At 40.9% G+C, this 19,261-nt stretch overlaps 2 protein-coding genes across 3 annotated transcripts; both read left to right on the forward strand.

Annotated features, from left to right (window-relative positions):
* The first annotated feature begins 670 nt into the window (after positions 1–670).
* On the forward strand, positions 671–12,947 carry me2 (malic enzyme 2, NAD(+)-dependent, mitochondrial). 2 transcript variants are annotated; one of them, XM_037482656.2, is made up of 16 exons: positions 671–823; positions 4,409–4,435; positions 4,505–4,562; positions 6,872–7,005; positions 7,117–7,266; positions 8,114–8,189; positions 8,421–8,582; positions 8,665–8,878; positions 9,266–9,363; positions 9,661–9,774; positions 9,874–9,985; positions 10,272–10,414; positions 10,519–10,621; positions 10,770–10,840; positions 11,343–11,441; positions 11,645–12,947. In XM_037482656.2, the coding sequence occupies exons 3-16, from the start codon at positions 4,539–4,541 to the stop codon at positions 11,801–11,803; spliced, it is 1,659 nt and encodes a 552-aa protein (XP_037338553.2). In that variant the 5' UTR covers positions 671–823; positions 4,409–4,435; positions 4,505–4,538; the 3' UTR covers positions 11,804–12,947. The 2 variants fall into 2 exon arrangements, with proteins under 2 accessions (XP_037338553.2, XP_037338552.2); XM_037482655.2 differs by having other exon boundaries at positions 4,409–4,562.
* A 1,332-nt stretch (positions 12,948–14,279) lies between these two features.
* elac1 (elaC ribonuclease Z 1) lies at positions 14,280–17,391 on the forward strand. The gene is made up of 5 exons (XM_037482657.2): positions 14,280–14,683; positions 15,026–15,229; positions 15,594–15,652; positions 16,062–16,272; positions 16,523–17,391. Exons 1-5 carry the CDS (start codon positions 14,527–14,529, stop codon positions 16,996–16,998), a joined length of 1,107 nt encoding a protein of 368 aa, XP_037338554.2. The 5' UTR covers positions 14,280–14,526; the 3' UTR covers positions 16,999–17,391.
* The last annotated feature ends 1,870 nt before the right edge of the window (positions 17,392–19,261 follow it).

Genomic DNA, 19,261 nt, shown 5'->3' on the forward strand with positions numbered 1-19,261 from the left:
ACATCTTTGCATTCTCCACACCTGAAAGAAACAAATAGATGGAAGACAGAGATAGGAGAAAGAATGAATTGTATAGTCAATTATTTGCCTCCAAGAGAAGACAGAGCTTGGTTATTGGTCTGTCCAGGATGCTGTTCTTCGTTTGGACCTTCACCGAGCGAACCAGTCCTCTGGAGTTAGCTGTGGTGCTTAGAACTCTGCCCATCATCCATGAGCCTCTTGGAGCTGTGGCATCAGCGATTACAACAATATCTCCTGGAATAAAGTTTCTCTTCTGCTTCATCCATTTTTGCCTTTCTTGCATTACAAGCAAATACTCTGCTGTCCACCTTTTCCAGAAAAGCTCCGCAACGTACTGCACTTGCCTCCATCTCCTCTTAATGTACAGATCAGATTTCTCGAACAGACCTAATGGCAGAATAGGCTTGCCTTTTAACAGGAGAATGTGATTTGGAGTAAGCGCTTCTAAATCATTGGGATCTTCTGAAGCCTTAGTTATTGGCCGATCATTGAGTATCGCTTCCACCTCGCAAAACAGCGTTTGCAGGCCTGCCCTCAAAGGGAGATGACTGTCTTTTACAATACTTACGACAAAGCCTGCCAAAATATATTGCACCTGTTGAGGTTTTTACGGTTAACAGGGAAGAAATACCAACACGTGATTGGCTGAGCGAGCGTCCTCCCCGCCCCCCTTGCTGCGTTTGTAGCTGCCGTGAAAGGACGAAACAAGCGGTCAGACAACAGCATTTCTACAGTAAACGCCTGGTTAAATATGCTTTAAAAACAGAAACCTACGCGACGCGACTTTGCTACACCACTAAAGGTAAGACGAGGCGCTGATATCTTTAACAATTCAAAGTTTGCGTCGCGTCTAAGAACTTCCCGTTTCTGCGGCAGTAGGCAGGCAGGTCTTAATGAATGACAGCATGCGAATCATCAGCCTGGCACCACCTGGTGATGGAGTAACGGGACTGGCTCCGTTTTACACACCGTGGTGCTGTTCGGTGGGGGTTTCTGTCGCCGAACCGCAACGACGCAGCTGGTCCGTTTGAGTTCCAAGCTAGCGTTTGAACAAGTTGCAGATGTTTGTTTATGGCTGCGAAAGCTAGGCTAACTCGTCGGGCTAGCTGTCAGTTGGTCTGCGTGTAACGTTAATTACGTTACGTTAGTTCGTTTACGTTAGCCGTAGCGTTCCCTCCCACGTCTACCAACTGAGTATGAAAGTAGAAACCGTGACGGAGAAATGGCTCTTTTATTAATGCGCAGTTAAGCATTAACCGTAATCAGCGCATAAAAACGTAACTGATAAGACTAACTGTTACTAAGGTTTTCCAACCTTAACTTGGCTCTCAGTGCATTTACAGCCTACCGGATGTTGGTCTGCGTCACGTGCAGCAGCCTAAATGTAACCGCTACAAGTGGGCACCATTGCTCTCAACCAGTTTGATAGTCCATTAATGAAACTGTTGATTGACAAATCTTCGTGCCGGGGGGGGGAGGGAGAATATCACACAGCTGAGCTGTGGATAGGGAGCTTGAGATAGCATAATTAAACATATTCTGCAGTTTTGCTTGATACCAAATATGCTCAAATACTTCTAAAATGTCCCTCATAAGACATAAAAAGCTTGCAATCATGTGTGATAGATGTACTTGTTGGATTAAGACAAGAGGTATAGGTCACCTACCAATGCACCGGCTTTCTGTTGGTAAATCATTTACGAAATTAAACTTTATTACATTATGCTTCAGTCCATACAAATTTGATATTAAGAGCTCTTGTAGACTCAGTAATGCAATATATATATATATATATATATATATATATATATATATATATATATATATATATATATATATATATATATATATATATATATATATATATATATATATAATCATCTGGCTGTATCAAATCCTGTTTTCCTATTACAGTAACAAAAATGTTTTTACTAGTACCACATAGTCCTGAGATGTATCTTTTTAAAATGTATTCTTTAAGTATCTTGAGTTGGGTGTACAGTTTGTGACTTTTTGTTCCAAAAGTGAGACTGGTGTCTCGGTGCAGAGTTATTGTGCTTCTCAGCAAGTGCAAAAATAAAATCAGCATTAATCTGGAGAATCTGAGCATTTTTGCTTCCTCACATCTAACTTGCTGGTATAGGCCCCTCATCGTGTATTCAGGCCTTTATATTATCGGGAAGCTGAAGTGGATGTTTTATTTAATTGTTGTTAATTTTGCAGTGTATAACACTGAGATGCATTAAGGCCGCTGTCCCCTGAATCTGAAATGAACAAACCATCCATTGGTTGTTGGTGGTGCTTGATGCCGTCTGGCTTTGATACTGCTTTTTCTACTTTGTGTTCCCCTAATGTGTTGTAAGCCAAGATTCTGCCAGCTGGCTATGTTCAGATTCTCTGGTCAAACTACGGTAAATTTGCAAATGATAACACCTTAGTGCAGCCTCTCAAACTGTTGTTTCACATGTTAAGGCTTGGATGGAAATCCATCTTCATGGCTTGTTTAAGACTAGTGATTATTTATACACTGTCTTAGTAGCTCATCAAAGAAAATCAGGATAGTGATTTGACAAGGGGATTGACATAAAAAATGACCATCCCTACAAGCACCCCAGCATGTAGCATGATTAGCATCTTATTTATCCTATCTACATGTATTTGTTTCAGTTGGGGAACTATTACTATGATAAGCAAGAAAACGTTAACAACACAGAATGCTGTATGTTACATAAACTGGCCATAGACTTGTTCTTTTGCCACTCAACTCTGCTGCATGTTGTTAAATCCAAAGCCGTTTCCCCCAGTGTAAATGTTCAGCTATAACCAATAACCAAGCATTGTTTTTGGCAACAGTAGACGACAGTTGCCATTTCCTCATGTTTTTTTTGTTTAAAGTAATTCATTTTAGCACTCTTCTGGTGCGTTTGCTAAGTTACAGGCAACTAAACTGCATGTGTGCAACGGTCACGTTGCTGTTCCCCACATAACTTGCTTACAGGTCCAGTTTCATTTCCTCCTGGTCTTGACATTTAGGAAGACCGTAGACGCCCGGCCTGTATAATAAAAGTAATTCAACCCAGAGCCAAAGTAGATATTTATTATTTTGCATTTTCAACACAACAGAGCAATCTTTCACATTTAAATAAAAATAGTAAATAATCAAAACACTAATTAGTATCAACAGTTTTTAAGAAGTATAAATGCTAACCTTTACAAACATCGACAAATGCTTAAACCTAATATACGCAACCATCTACATCCACACCACATACCTGGACGCACAGCATATAGCAGATGTAAGCATGTCTAATAGTTAGACAGAGAATACGACCCTCATCTAAAGGATAATCTTTTCTAAATTGTATGTGGATATTTAGGTTAGGTTTTTTCCAGTCGGTGTGAAAGGAGCCTTTGCCCTGCGGCCTTTATTTACCACCAGAACACGACACAGCACAATATAGCTTGGATCACCCATCACAGGCATGACACAGTCAATAGACTATGAGTCTATTTCAGGCCACCAACAGCAGCTGCAACTAGATTAGGGGTTCTCGAGTAATCCAAGTATGTGGCCATCTGTGTTGCTCTAAGATTGTTTTAGGAAATTCTGTGTTGTGTGTTTCATTGATGAGCTTGTTGTATCTTCTTCCAGCAGGTATGCTCTGTAGATGCCACATGTGATGTGTGTGATGTGTGTGTGTGTGTGTGTGTGTGTGTGATCGTTAGGTGGAGTCTTTCCTCCAGCATATCTGCCGGTCTTTCTCTTTTCTCTCCCTTCGACTGATTCTCCTCTCTCTACGCCTTCATGTGTAGCTTTGTGGGAAAAGGATTATGACTTCCTTTCCAAGCTTTGTTTCTCAGATCACCCGAAATCACTTCTGTCCACGTCCTGAATAATGCTGTCAGCATCTGTAATCCTCAAATGCAGTCGTAGGCTTCTGTCATTACAGAAAGCCTAGCGTCATACCAGGGTGCGATGAGGGTGTGACTAAGCTATTGGCTCAAAGGTTGTGGCAGCAGTGCGGTTTGCACTCTTGGGAACAAGAATAGGCCAACGTTGAAGCAATAACTCTTAACAACGCTAGGATACTAAAGTTTTATTTCACATGCATGTGCAGCCTATAAAAACATTTCAGAGAGGATTGTTTGTTCTTTTTAGTCTGTAAATCTTGTGCGATGTGAACTTCAATGAGCCATGGTAATATAAACTACTGTACGTAGATATTCAGCCTCCCGGAATAGCACCTTACTACGGCCAACTTTTAATCATGAATTGTAATCCTCCCAAGTAGGAACATGATGATGCTTTGCACCCACAAAACATGAGCTGAGTTTGTCAACCAAGTTTTTTTTTTTTTTTTTTTTTTTTTTTTCCCTTCCTCTGCAGCTTTCCACCAGTGTACCTCCTCGACCAGTGAGTAACCACCATGTTGTCCAGGTTCAAGACAACCATGTCCCTGAGGCCCTGTGTCTCTCTGTACAGATGGGCACACACCAAAGAGAAGGGCAAGCCCCTCATGCTCAACCCTCGCACCAATAAGGTGAGTGACTGACACTCCCAGATGGGCTAGATGTTGGGAAGTAGGCTAATTTGGCATAAGCTTTTGAAGTGTGTTGTCAATATTTCTTCAATGCCTGATAGGAATAGTAAAGAGTAGTGGTGTAAAAGACAGGCATTGATTGACTAATCTAATCTTGATCATTTACATGCAATGATCACCAAATGCAGTTACTATTATGCAGATGTGCATATCAGCCAAGCACATGCAGCTATACAGGACAACATTACAGCCTTATGAAGTACTAGTAAGAGCTGCAACAGTTAATCCTGTTGTTGGTTTTGCTAAAATTAGAAAAACTTGCCCATCAGAGGGAATGCCAAAATCACCCTCATCAGTCATGTAGTCATTTTGACCCCCCCCCCAAAAAATGCGTGTGAATGACAAAATGATTTGTGATATAAAGAGTAGCTTAAGAGAGGGCTGAATAACATTGGTTGAGATTTTCTGGTCTGTTGGATATCCGACCACGCCCAGCATCACTACTCTGTGAGGTGACACATGGGCAGTGTTGGGGCTGTTGTTACTGTGCTGCATGTTTCACATTTTATTTCATTCAGCCTTCCTCATCGCTGCTTTTAAAATTATTTTGCAATTCTTTATGGAACTGCTTGATGTTTTGTGAACAGATGCTAAACCCGCCTCGCCATAAACGTGAGGTCATTCTTGTAAAAATCAAATGTGTTGATTCATACATTTTCAGCTGGTGTAACTTTAATTGTTTTTTAATGTCTGCACTGACTTTTCTCACGATGTTGGGTTTGTGGTGTGGATTGTTGGCCTGGTGCGTTTGTGTCTGGGATTTCCACCTTCTGAAAGCTGCTACGTTGACATTTGAAACATGAGGCTGGAGCTGCCTGAGGTTACTGGATGTCACTTTTCACAGGTTGTGCTTAACTTAGCCTACACCACACATTCCAAACTACAAACTACTATTCAGAGGCTAAAGTAGCTGGCTGATAGAAATGTTGTACACACTGTATCCACTTTTAACTTTCAGCCTGATTCCTTATTTTGTTCATTTGGGTCAGATTTACCAATTCAATTTGGTGTGATGAGGTTCTGAGGAAGGCCACATGTGTCTTAATGCTTTTTAAACTTGCATTCAAACGTGAACTTATAATGTAATTCAAACTGCATTTTAAGTTCACTGCCATAAGCTCTTGCATTTACTCTTAAAGACTGATTCAAGCAAGACAAAACCCCAGCATGCTTCTGTGTTTGCCTGTGCGGATGTGACTTACATCAGCAGAGTGAATCGTCATAAGTCTCATGACTTGTCATACATCCACACGTACGCTTACAGAAATGCATTGTTACTGACAGAACGCTGTCAACCAGACCGACTGGCTGTGGTTGGTCAACGGACAAGTCATAGGATATACAAAATATATGAAAGAATTGCAAATACAAAAAGTATAACAAATTCCAGTTTTTCGCAAAATTCATGATTTTGATTTAACATTAATTCACTGTTTAAGTGCTAATCAATTGAAGCAAACAAGACACATTGAAACATTAAATTCCAAGTACTATGAGGAAAGAATTAAAAACTAGAAGCAGCGTTTTTCAGTATGTTGCGCTGTGCTGAGAGGAGCGGATTGAAACGCCCCATCAGCATGACTCAGCGTTTTGTATGGGCGAGCCCCCAGCATCCATCACTCTCGGAGTGATCAGCCCCTTGCAGAGCCCAGACCTTATGATTTCCATCTCTTGTCTCTTTCAGAGATGGTTTCATAACCCTAGACAGGCATCCACTCTTGCATGAGCTGCAGGGTCATAAAACCCCTTTGTGCCCCCTTTCTCTTCATGGAGCGTCCTTCCTTATTGGTTTCTGTGAGGTCACTCCCCTTTCTTACCTCCTTCTTTCTGTTCCAACTGCAAAGTTTCTTCCAGCTGTGCCTCCATGTTAAGTCAATAGGTCAGCCTTGAGTAAGGCTGCAGAGGTACTACAACGCGCCCTCTGTGGACAAAAGGACATCAAGGCATTATTGCAGCAAACATCTGAACACTGGTTAAGTTAATGTTTATTTGGGGTGATTAAGTATTGCCAAGTATAAAACCTATAAGCCGAACACCCTGCAGCAAAGGTAATAAACTAGGTAAAGGTAAAACTTTATTATTGAAATAAAGTGTGCATTCTGTGGAATGTAGACATTACGCAATTTGCTTTTTACTTTTCTTGACAGCCTGTAGCTATTACATATCTGTGTGTGTCATGAGTAGTTTAATACTGGACAGGGTACCTACATTTTTATGACCCCATGCTCTTCTTTTGTTGGCTCTTCTAGGGCATGGCCTTCTCTCTATCAGAGCGACAGGTTTTGGGGATACATGGTCTGTTGCCTCCCAAAGTGGAGACTCAGGACCTTCAGGCAATGCGCTTTCAGAATAATCTCAAGAAGATGACTGATCCCTTACAGAAGTAAGGACGCATTTTGCTTAAAGCATGTGGTCATTATAGTCACAGAGTGTGTTTTTTTGTATTTAAGCACATGTGTTTCTGAAATAACTCAACTTCTTCTTTTTTGCCCAGGTACATCTATTTGATGGGCATCCAGGAACGGAATGAGAGGCTTTTCTACAGGGTTTTGATGGAAGACATAGAAGAATTGATGCCGATTGTCTACACTCCCACTGTAGGCCTGGCCTGCACACACTATGGGCACATCTTTAGAAGACCCAAGTAAGCAATACATGCCTCTGTACAGAATCTGACCTGTCCGTACACATGTTGCAGATATTGAGGAATTGAAATTCGAAGAAAACTTAATGCATATAATAATGCCTTTCACACATTTTTTCCAAAACACTTTAGAACTGCTTTCCTACAAACTGTCAAACAAAAAAAAGCAGTGTTATTGTACATTAATTAAACTATGTTGTTTTTAGCTGTTTGTCACATATCTGTGCTGTTTGTCTAATGTGCTGACTGTGCTACTCCCTCTTGGCCAGGTCATCATTGTAAATAAATTGGTTCTCAACTGATATTGCCTAGTTAAATAAAGGTAAAATAAATAAACATTGTAACTTGCCATAGTCGGAAAATAAACCTACATAAAAAATAATACTAAAATAAATCGGACTCCTTTTCCTCTTATCAGTCCTAATCATAACTCACTGTACCAAAGTTAAATAAAAGTGTTCAAGCGTGTAGCATTCGTGGGGTGTTTTGCATTAACCATTTATTGCTATGCTATGTGACTGGGAATATAAATATAAGTATGTGGGTTATACGACTAAACGATAAAAAAATTGTTTGTTTGTACTAAAGCAGAACCAAATGACAACCAAAAATTCAACCAAACTGCTGACATACAACTTGAACACAACAAACTACAAAAAACAATCGCTCCAACAAAATCCCACTAAACTAAACTCTCAACCAAGACCCAACGTAGAATGAAAACTCAACCAACCCTGTGACCCAGAGGGAAACGTCGCTGCCCAAGCCACATTTGTTGAGTAGTGCAAACTAAATGTCTTACTGATTTGTTGAAGTGCTCATCCTGTCCTCTTGTTTCTCTCACCAGAGGCTTGTTCATCTCTATTCTGGACAAGGGCCACATTCGGTCCATCCTGGACAACTGGCCCGAGACTAATGTTGCAGTGAGTCCTTTAAAACCGTAGACTGACCATTTTGGGAATGAGGTGTGAATATAGATATGGGCAAAGTACTATTAATGACTCTAAATCAGTTATACATTTCTCAGTATGGCTTGGGAAGTATTTTATTTAAGCCTGCACTGTTTCACCTGGCAAACATTGTTATCGCTCTTCACACTTGTGTGCTTGTCAATTGTTGAGTTTAACTCTGTCTCCATCTCCCCTTTTCTGTAGGCAGTAGTAGTAACGGATGGGGAGCGTATTTTGGGATTAGGGGACCTGGGTGTATACGGAATGGGCATCCCTGTTGGGAAACTTTGCCTGTATACTGCCTGTGCTGGGATTAGACCTGAGAAGTGTCTGCCTGTGGCAATCGATGTTGGCACAAACAACGAGGTAAGATGTGTATATTTTCACTATATAGCATGCATGAATGTGCATGCTTTGTGCTTTATTTTTGGTTTTCCCCCCCGATCAGACTCTGCTGAAGGATCCGCTGTACATGGGCCTGTACCAGGAGCGAGATCGCTCTCAGGCTTACGATGATCTGATTGATGAGTTCATGGAGGCTGTGGTGGACAAGTACGGGCAGGACACACTCATCCAATTTGAGGACTTTGGGAACCACAACGCCTTCCGCTTCCTGAGGAAGTACAGGGAGAAGTACTGCACCTTCAATGACGATATCCAAGGTCAACAGTCAACCCTTCTCACAGCAGATGCAATCAAGTGAATTAAGTTTGTTTCATGTTTAGACTGATTTTCTTCTCGCCAGCATATACAATTGGAGAAATCTAAATCTTCCTGCAATCAAATAATATGAACAAGTTGTGACCTTTTATTATTTACATTACTGCTGCAATGAAACGCAGATGGAAGCAGGAACCGGTTTGAAAACTCCCCTTTGATCAGGTCAAGGAACCACCAACTTCTCAGTTGGTCCTGGAACATTTAGTCAGAAAGTTTAATCAAGAACAGGAAGCATCACATCCTTAAGGGAACCCTCCTGTCTGAACAAACGATGATTTAGTTCTCTTCAACGTGGTTGTGTTACTGTTGTGTTTTTTGCATGTTTCCAGGCACTGCTGCTGTAGCCCTGGCTGGTCTGTTGGCAGCTCAGAGAGCCATCGGCAAACCAATTACTGAACACCGGGTGCTTTTCCTGGGAGCTGGAGAGGTGAGCTCACCTTTGTCAATCAAGCAGTTAAATAAAGTTCTTAGTTTTGCTTTCATTTCTGCCTTTTGGCTCCATTTTTCCAACCGATTTGTAAATGTGAAATTCGGATACATTCAAAATAGTGCATACTGCTCTCTACTGACCAGAGATGGTAATGCATATAAAAAATGATTATCCAACATTACTTGGAAAGGGTGGATTTTGCTTTCTCTTATTAGAAATTAAGGGCTGAATTGTATAACGAATACACTGTCAAAGCACTCAAAGTCTAACTTGAAGTTGTTATTTAATCTTCAGGCTGCCCTTGGTATTGCCAATCTGATCGTCATGGCGATGATCGAGAAAGGGATGACCCAAGCTGAAGCCAGAAAAAAGATCTGGCTTTATGATAAAGATGGCTTACTAGTAAAGGTTAGTGTTACAGACGTTGATGTATTATTGATGAACAGAAGTGTCACTACATTCATGTTGATATTTTATTTGACAACTATGTACTGTTTGTGATTCCAGGGCAGATTGCAGGAAACTGACTCTAACCAGGAGGCATTTGTTCATGATAGTCCAGGGAATGTACAGACCTTCCTAGATGCGGTAAACACCATAAAACCCACAGCTATCATTGGTGAGGAACAAGTGATTTTGCATATTTGTGTTGGTAAAGACTAGGAAAAATAAATCCATATCCTTTTTGTTTTAATGTGATTTCTTTTATTTTTATCTGGATCAGGTGAATTGAATAATTATATTTTTAACTTGTTCAAACTGTCAGCCAATTTTCAAAAGCTCTTCAGTATTTAGGTGTCCTGTCATAACTTGGTGTGCTGTAATCGCAGCCTCTGCTTATCCAGCATTGATAGATCACAAAGGCATTCTGACCGCATCTTCACCTCCTCTATTCCTACTTCCAGGTGTGTCAGGGGCTGGCCGTCTGTTCACCAATGATGTCATAAAGTCCATGGGAACCTTGAATGAGAGGCCAGTTATCTTTGCCCTGAGTAATCCAACCAATAAAGCAGAGTGCACAGCAGAGGACGCCTACACACTCACTGACGTAAACTGCTCCCTCCTTTCTTTCTTTTTGACTAACTGAGAAGCGTTAGAAGCACCTGTGCTGTCAAATCACAGTTCTTGTTCTTTTCTGTTTCCCCCCCCCAGGGTAGATGTCTTTTTGCCAGTGGCAGTCCATTTGGCCCAGTGACTCTGAAGGATGGCCGCGTCTACACTCCTGGACAAGGGAACAACGCTTACATCTTCCCTGGTGAAAGAAAAAACTAAATTAATATTCCTAATTTACATTAGTGAGCACAAGAGAGTATGGATCTTGTACACATTCCATGATTGCATCAAATCCTATGAATAACCAGTCTTGTGTTTATTGAAATGTTTTCACTCTGTGTGTTCTGCAGGTGTGGCCTTGGCCGTGGTCCTGAGTGGAGTGAGACACATCAGTGACACTGTGTTCTTGGAGGCTGCCAAGGTCTGAAGTCATCACTAATTAAATAATTTCTGTCTCCTCATCAATGTTTCTAAATTCCATCTATCCCATTGCATTTGTCATGTGTACATACGCGGTATATCGTCATAGAAACCCTCTACAGTGTCTCCTGTCCTCAATCTCTAGACTAAAGGCTTAAGGTCCTTTAAAAAAGGCTTATGCTGTTTTGCACTTTTCCCATCCATGTTCTCCCCTCTACGGATGTCATTTGATTTATCAATGAAATCTATAAATCCCAAGATGAGATCTTGCCAGCATCTTTGTTCAATATTTAAACATTTTGCACAAAGACGAAACAGTCACCTGGATTTATGCGATCCGAGTAAAAGCGGTGTGGTCTTGATTCTTATTATTTTATCTTAATTACTTCACACTTATGTAGTTGGCGAACAGCAGAGTATGGTTGGCTGTTGGTAGTAGTCTGTAGTGTTGGTTTTTTTGGACCCAAGAAATTTCTCACTAAGTATTTTTTCACTACCTCCAGACCCTTGCAGAGCAGCTGACCGATAAAGAGCTTAAAGAAGGTAGACTCTACCCTCCTCTCTCTAACATCAGAGAGGTCTCTCTCCAGATGGCTGTCAAGGCAGGTCTCCTATTAAATATTATATTTGAATGTTTCAGCTGTTGATAACCTGTTATTGTTGGTCCAAACCTTAATGTTTCCCTTCTAAATGTAGCTTCTATAATCTGCTGTACCATTAAGCTACTTGGCTTTGGACAACTTTAAATGACATTTTGCATCGGTCTTTACTTTTTGCACCTGCTCTTAACCTTCCTTTGTTCTAGGTGGTGGAGTTTGTCTATGCTAACGGGATGGCATTTCGCTACCCTGAGCCTATGGACAAGGAAGCCTTTGTACGTGCAACTGTGTGGGACACAGAGTACGACTCCTTCGAGCCAGATACCTACGACTGGCCAGGTGTCAACTTCCACCCCAAGAAGTAACTAGAAGTAGCCCGGACACTCCCTGTGCTCTTTGTTTTCCACTTACCTCTTACTCACAGACCGTTTGAGATGATCATAGTTACCTTGGTGCAAACTTCAGCTTACAAAAATCAAGCAGTTGAAGCCCTTTATTTCTGCTAAGAAGTGTGAAATGGTAAAGAGGAAAGTGGAATTTGAAAGAGGACGTTTAAAGGGAACTGGACACTTTCACATCCTGGCTCTCAATCACATTCAAACCAGCACCTAGAGGGTCACCTGGTGGTGGAGGAAGGCAGAGTGGTTATCTGGTCATTGTGTTTCAACTTTCAGATACAGTTTAATGATCTAGAATAATACAGTTAAGACAATACATTTAATGTAATTGTCATACCTTTTACTGAGCAGAAAACAAAAACTATTTGAATGATTTGTTCTATTATATTGCTTTGAGCAATTCAACAAACGCGGCACGCTTTCGCTGCTCATGGAAAACCAAGTGACTATGAATTTCTGTGTTTGTTATCGTCTACAATCTTTCTTTTTAGTCATAACTAACCAGGAAATAAGTTACCCTTTTGTTAGAAACAGCCATAAAAACAACTCCATTTTTAAAAAGTAGTCTTACTAAATTTAATGTATTGATGACCATTAATACACTCCTGAATCTGGAGAGGTTCGCCTTACAGCTGATCTGACCATATTCAGCAACCTATAAATTGGGAAACTTGATGCACTTAAGTATATTATGCAATTCAGTCATGAAGCAACTTTACGGAGGAGAGAAATGGAGGGAAGATCTTAAAACGGAATAAGAAGGGAATTTAAATTATATCTAAACACTGAACAGAACAACATCCACTCCAGCGTTTCCTTTGTTAGGATAAAATTGTATTTATTTTTCTGAATTGTACTTGCAAGTGTATTTAGATGTGTTGCTCTTGTGCTGTATATTCATTGGAATGTTTTTGTGGCAGGAATTCATCCCTAGAAAATCACCGTTTTGATAACTGATGTACAAATAAAACATGAATAGTCAAAACATAAAAAATGAAATTGCAGGTTAAACTGATAAACAATATATTTTATTGTATTTTGCGCACACTTTTGTAGAACCTGAGATGTGAACCTGGACCCTAATAATAATTATAAAGCTTTCTTTATTATATCCATGTTTGTTTGGGTAGGTGATGTGGAAGTTTTACTTGCTGGAAACTTTCAACAGAACATCACTTTTATAATGTTCTGTTATTTGATTTAGTAATAACTATTGACACAAGATCAGATTAACACAAAGAGAATCCAAATTCTACCCTAGGAAAGGGCTGTAGATAAGACATAGACGGCATTAAGGAAAACACAAATGAATAAACGTGAAGATAAGAAAATAAACTGACAGCGAAATATGAAATGGAAATAAATAAATGTAAAAGGCCACTCTAACCGGAAACCTATTCTGCTTATATTCTCCAGAAGTTTATTCCACATATGTGACGCTTGGTGCACTATACTTACTCTACGGGGGGCTCGATGCTATTAACATAAAGTGTAGTGACAAAGTGATTGTCATCTTTAGCTACATGTATTAACAGAGATAGACGTTAGACAAACCTTTAATCAAACATTTGTTTTAGACGTGTTGTGTTAAATCCAGATCGTATGTATGCAGTTCAGTTCTAGATTACAACTTCCTCAAAGTCAACATTCATTTCTCAGAGTAACCTGTTGTATTAACTATAGATATTCCAATTATATTTTCCTATTTTGGAATTGTCAATAGTGTGCTCCACATTCTTTCTTTTTTTTGGCCCTGTGCTCCAGTGTATTACAAGTGTTTGATGTGAAATCTTGGCTCTGACCATACATACTGAACACGGACACATTTACACATCCATGCAGCTAAAATGTGAAATATTAACGAGTTACATTAAGACTTCTTCATTCATTCAGCCTTATACGCTACACGAATGGCATTGACAGAATCAAGGCCGCATTCTAGTAACATAGTACAATGTTTAGTGTTTGATAATCACTTTACGCTTGATGCTGAAGGCAGAGCTGAGAAATGACTCAACAGCACTAAACGTAAAAAACAATGTGTTTGTCTTTTCCAAAGAATTTGATGTACAGATAAATCTGTTAACCCAAACTATTTTTACACTTTTTAGAGTAGGCCAATAGTTTTATTTCAAAGAAACGGTTAAACCTCAGTAAGTTTTGGCTTGCATGTCTATCCAGTTGTTGCCGTCCATCATTGTGATCGTCCACTGTAAGTTTTTACTTTCTTGTGTAAGAATTTGGTTTTACAGGCCCTTCTGTTTTAAATGGTTTCTGAAGTTTGTTTTTGTCGCCCAATAATATTGCCTTAGTGCTTGTAAGCAAAGTCAATACCAATGTTCCGAATAAAGTTTACCCCTGGCTTCTTTAGCTGCAGATTATATTTATATTATATTTGAAACTGGAAATGTATTTGTTTAAAACCCAGTGTTAGCCTCTAGGATTCTTGCTTCCCTTCTTTAATGAGTATGCCTCCCAAAGGACTTGCCAGTAACTTGAGCTATTATTCAAGTTCCATTCTTAATCACACCACAGTTTTATGTCTAGAGTTCTCAAAAATCTGACTTTGCGCCAACGCCGCACCGTCGCTCATCCTACGTCATCACAGTGCGACTGTTTACAAGCGAGCGCCTGGCTACAGCACCACCTGTACACCAGTTTCCCCCCCCCGTCGTCTCGTCATCGGGAGGATGACTATGGACGTGACCTTCCTCGGGACCGGCTCGGCCTACCCGTCCCCTCACCGCGGGGCGTCGGCTCTGGTGCTGCGGGCCGAAGGGGACTGCTGGCTGTTCGACTGCGGGGAAGGAACCCAGACGCAGCTGATGAAGAGCCCGCTCAGGGCCGGTGAGTCGCACCGCTGGACTTTTTTTTTCAAACGTGTCTCTGAAGTTTATTTCATTTTAAATAGCACTTAAACTTGTGTGAGTCACCTCAAGTGAACCTTCCCAAGCGAGAGAGACTATTACAATGTTTTAGTTTAGCCAAATTCAATCCAGTTAAGGGTGATTTGTGCGAAGGGCAGACAAAATAATGATTTTATAGTGAATTATAATACTAATTCTCTCAGGCGAACATAGCTTATGATTTGTGTCTTATTTTCCACCCGAGCCTGGCAGATGTTCACCTTCATCTCAAGCTCTAATCTGTGCGTAATGGAATGTTGTTGTGTTTTTTTTTTTTCCCCAGGTCGGATCACCAAGGTTTTCATCTCCCACCTGCATGGAGATCACCTGTTTGGTCTGCCTGGTCTCCTTTGCACTGTGAGCCTCAACACCAACCCGGAGCAGCAGCACCTGAGCTGCGTGGACATCTACGGGCCCCGGGGCCTCCGCCACTTCCTACGGGTGACACTCGGCCTCACGGGGTCGCAGCTGCTCTTCCCTTATGCAGGCATGTCTTACTTCTGATGTGTTTTTACATTGTGTGATCTTTTAGTAACACAGCCAATGTGAAAAAAAGAAAGAAAAAAACTGCAGCCTTGAACTCGAGGTCTTCAAGTTCAATGCAAAATGGTAGTTTTTGCAGCAGAGCAAAACCTACCCTGCAGGTTGAGTGTATGCACACTTCTTTAGGTTTTCACTTACATTTCCAACCCTCTTTGTTAACTGAAAGCAAATTCATTCACCATTAATCCACCCTAATTCACTATATACAGTATAATGATATATATATATATATATATATATATATATCTTTGCACCTTTGTATCTGTTTATTGTACTAAAATTTCATGTAATCTGCATTGTTGCCTTAGTGCATGAGTTAGAGCCCACAACTGACCAGAGTCCAGTGGAGGGACAACTCCGCGCCGAGGTAAGTGACCGCTTTCTTACTGCAGGGTGATAAATTACACTTGGGAAGGTGGCTTTTTGTAGGTTTATTAGGAATTCTTCTCTACTGTCTAATGTGCGTGGAGATGTTTGTGAAACGTTGTGGGACTGAATCATTCTGGACCAGCAGTAGGACCAAAACATTTAGCTGACAAAAGCGTTAACGTTTCATGTGTCTGAGTCGATGGCTACTGACTCACCGCAGTGAAGGCAGGTCAGAAAATGCACATATGAAGATGTTTGCAAGCCTTTTTTATTTTTGGTACAAATAGCAGAAACTCTAAATCTAACTATCTTTCACTCCAATATGTTGATGTACCATCAATACAATAGCCTTCATTCACCCCCACAGGAGCACGTCCTCTTTAATGCTGTGTGTTGTGCCTCTTCAGGTGACAGCGGAGTGCGGCCCTCTGCATCCACAGGAGCAGCCGGGCAGGACGATCTTCCTGGATGTTTCCAGCGACAGTTACCTGCTCTTTGAAGACAACAAGTTCTTGGTCAAGGCCTTCAGGTTGTTTCACCGCGTCCCTTCCTTTGGTTTCTGTGTTCAGGAGCACGATCGACCCGGCAGGCTGAGGACCGAGCTCTTGAAGGAGCTAGGTAGGCACACTTGATATCTTTGTCTTTTACTCTTGTGTTTACTTGAGCAGCTGTAGTGGAAGATGACTGAAAAGTATCAATCTACATCCAGTACCCGTTACATGTTTAAATGATTCCCTGGTAGTAGTAAAGTTGTGTTTCTTATTGGACAGTCACCCAAATGTAGATCTAAATTACAATAATATGACACTTTTGGGATCCAAATGGCGCTTGTGGATTATTGTCAATGGGCTGATTTTGTGTCTCTCAGGCCTGAAACCCGGGCCGCTGTACGGGCGGCTGAAAGCCGGCCAGCCTGTGACTCTGGAGAGCGGGCGCGTCCTTCTGTCCACTGAGGTGCTGGAAGAAGCTGTTCCCGGTCGAAAGGTCTGCATCTTCGGGGACTGCAGCGCGGTGGTCGGGGAAGGCCCCCTGAGGCTGTGCAGCGGAGCGGATGTTCTGGTTCACGAGGCCACGCTCGGGGATGAGCAGCGAGAGAAAGCGGTGGACCACGGGCACAGCACCCCTGCGATGGCGGCGGCGGTGGCGCGGGCCTGCCGCGCGCGGCGGTTGGTGCTGTGCCACTTCAGCCAGAGGTACAAACCCTGCTCCCTGCAGAAGGAAGGGGACGGGGACGACGTGTCGGAGCTCAAGAGGCAGGCGGAAGAAGCTCTGCAGGACAGTGGCGTCGAAGTGACTTTGGCTGAGGACTTTCTCACTGTGCCTGTTCCTCTCAGAAGACCGTAGTTATGAAGCGCTTGGTTTAGTCCATAGTGACGATCGTGGGTTCAACTCGCTCGCTCGGGTAAGTTTTCGGCCGTCGTTATCAACACGATGGAGTTTACACATTTTCACTGTGGATCTTTAAAGTCTGAGTTTGAGATCTTTTTGTTAACTTTTCTCCATTTGTCCTCTTAAGTTGAGTTTAACAGCTCACTCTTGACGTTGGGAACATTAGGTGACGAGTGGGCTTCAGACAATTGTTTAACATTTCTGACAGTTGATCTTTATGGTAATTACACAACAATGCATTCATTATCCACTGTGCAACTGGTCCATTGATCTCCATAGATTACATTGTTTTAATGGAAAGTCTCTAAATGAATCGTATAAATATTAAAATTTTAAGTTTTCTTGTTATAGTTGCGTCTTCTTTTTTGTGGCGTTAACACCTAACTGAATACTTAAGCAACCTGAATCTTAACAATCTCAAATTGTTTAACAAAAAAAACATTTTGTAACGATACAGAAAATACAGCCATTTCTGAACCTCTCAGGGAGATATTTCTGTATCTGTACACAAAGTATTTTTCTATTTTTTTTATCATGGGACTCTATAACCATTTTTGTAAAAGGACAACTAAAGAGAATCACTTTTTATTAGGGCAGGGACTTTAGCGCGTTAATTACGATAAATTAATTACAATGTAAATTAAGATTAATTAATTACACAAAAAATAACACATTAAACATTTTTTACGCATTTTTACACTTATTTTTTGCACCGTGGAACGTTTCTCACTGGATGAGTTTCGGAGTGCCGATTATACTGGAGCACCAACTAGCGTTCATGACTTCAGACAACAACAAACCACAGTGAACATGAACGAAGAAGCTGACGAGACCGTGTCGGGTGGCCCCGTGAATGGGAAATCTTATTATAATAAACACACGGATGGAAGCGTCGATAAGAGCGTGGTTGTGTGCAAGCTGTGCAACAAGGAATTCACATCGAGCCTCAAGTATCACCTCAACGCTAAACAATTAGCAGCTAGCGTGGACGTTAGCCCGACCTGAGTACACTAAGGACCCACACCCAACCCACACTGCACCAGATGACTGGTTTAAGGACCAGGGTAACTAAGTCCACGTCTGAACAAATAACCAATGTTCTGAATGTACTTGAAAGTATTGGTCTACTTAAAAAAACCTAGTTTACAGAAGGTCTACTTACCTATAGGCTACCTGAATTTCTGAAAGTACTATATTTCTAAATATGCTATTTCTACACTTGTCTGCTGGAATTGGTTGAACAAAAATAAAAATCCATGTGAAAAGAATTACTTCTCACTGTTCTCAGGTCAAATATTTATGCAATTAAAATGGATTAATTTTGATGAATTAATTACAAAGCCTCTAATTAATTAGATTAATATTTTTAATCGAGTCCCAGCCCTAATAATATATATATTATATATCATATATATATATTGACCTTACATATATTTTTTTATAATAATTTGTTACCTATTATTTAAAAAAAATCTTTTCTTTTTTGACCCTACATATTTTGACTTTTTTCACAATATTTTTTTTCCCATGACATGACTGGAATGATCTTAGATGGAGCAACCTACACGTCCCTGTCACTAATGCCAAATGCCCCACATTTCTGTACTTTAAACCTTATCTGGGTTCAACCCTCAAGGGACATGGTGGCTCTTCCTAAATCCTTTTTTAGTTTTGGGTAACTGACATTTATAAAAAATCATAATGGGATATTGCCACAGAGATGGATTGGTGCATCTTGGAGGATCAACCATGCTATTCATCCTTCCTGCATTGGTAAAGGCACAAGTGAGTTGAATTCGAATGTAACAGAGAATTGGAGGGTGGATGCACTAAAAAGGGGTAAACAAATCTACACCCTGTGCCAGAATGTCAGTTTAAGGTTGTCCACAGGATGACCTAAAGTAGACAAACATGTGATTGTCTTGAAAAATGCCCTCAGAGGCTGTAATAAGTTTCATGTCAGTGTGACCACTGACATGAGACTCATCCTTCTCTCCCGTCAAAAAGGTGGAACCCTATAGGCTATGTAGCATGGCTAATAAGCTAAAAGCAAAGCAATTAACATCAAATTTAGTCAATTCATCCAAAAGATTCTTCATCATTCTTGACAATGCCATCATAATTCAAGTGAATGCGCCTTGTGTTTCTGCATAACCCCTTGGGTTCACTTCTCTGAAACAACCAGTGGGGACAATGCCCCCACTACTACCTCCGCGGT

Source organism: Pungitius pungitius, chromosome 5, assembly GCF_949316345.1.
Source record: "Pungitius pungitius chromosome 5, fPunPun2.1, whole genome shotgun sequence".
In the NCBI taxonomy this organism is placed as follows: Eukaryota; Metazoa; Chordata; class Actinopteri; order Perciformes; family Gasterosteidae; genus Pungitius; species Pungitius pungitius.

Excerpts from the sequence above, each read along its gene's own strand:
- elac1 (XM_037482657.2), top strand. The coding sequence starts at position 14,527 with ATGACTATGGACGTGACCTTCCTCGGGACCGGCTCGGCCTACCCGTCC. Across the intron at positions 15,230-15,593 it reads GCTGCTCTTCCCTTATGCAG|TGCATGAGTTAGAGCCCACA; the intron begins GCATGTCTTACT and ends TTGTTGCCTTAG. Across the intron at positions 15,653-16,061 it reads AGGGACAACTCCGCGCCGAG|GTGACAGCGGAGTGCGGCCC; the intron begins GTAAGTGACCGC and ends GTGCCTCTTCAG.
- me2 (XM_037482655.2), top strand. The coding sequence starts at position 4,449 with ATGTTGTCCAGGTTCAAGACAACCATGTCCCTGAGGCCCTGTGTCTCT. Across the intron at positions 7,006-7,116 it reads ATGACTGATCCCTTACAGAA|GTACATCTATTTGATGGGCA; the intron begins GTAAGGACGCAT and ends TTTTTTGCCCAG. Across the intron at positions 8,583-8,664 it reads ATGTTGGCACAAACAACGAG|ACTCTGCTGAAGGATCCGCT; the intron begins GTAAGATGTGTA and ends CCCCCCGATCAG.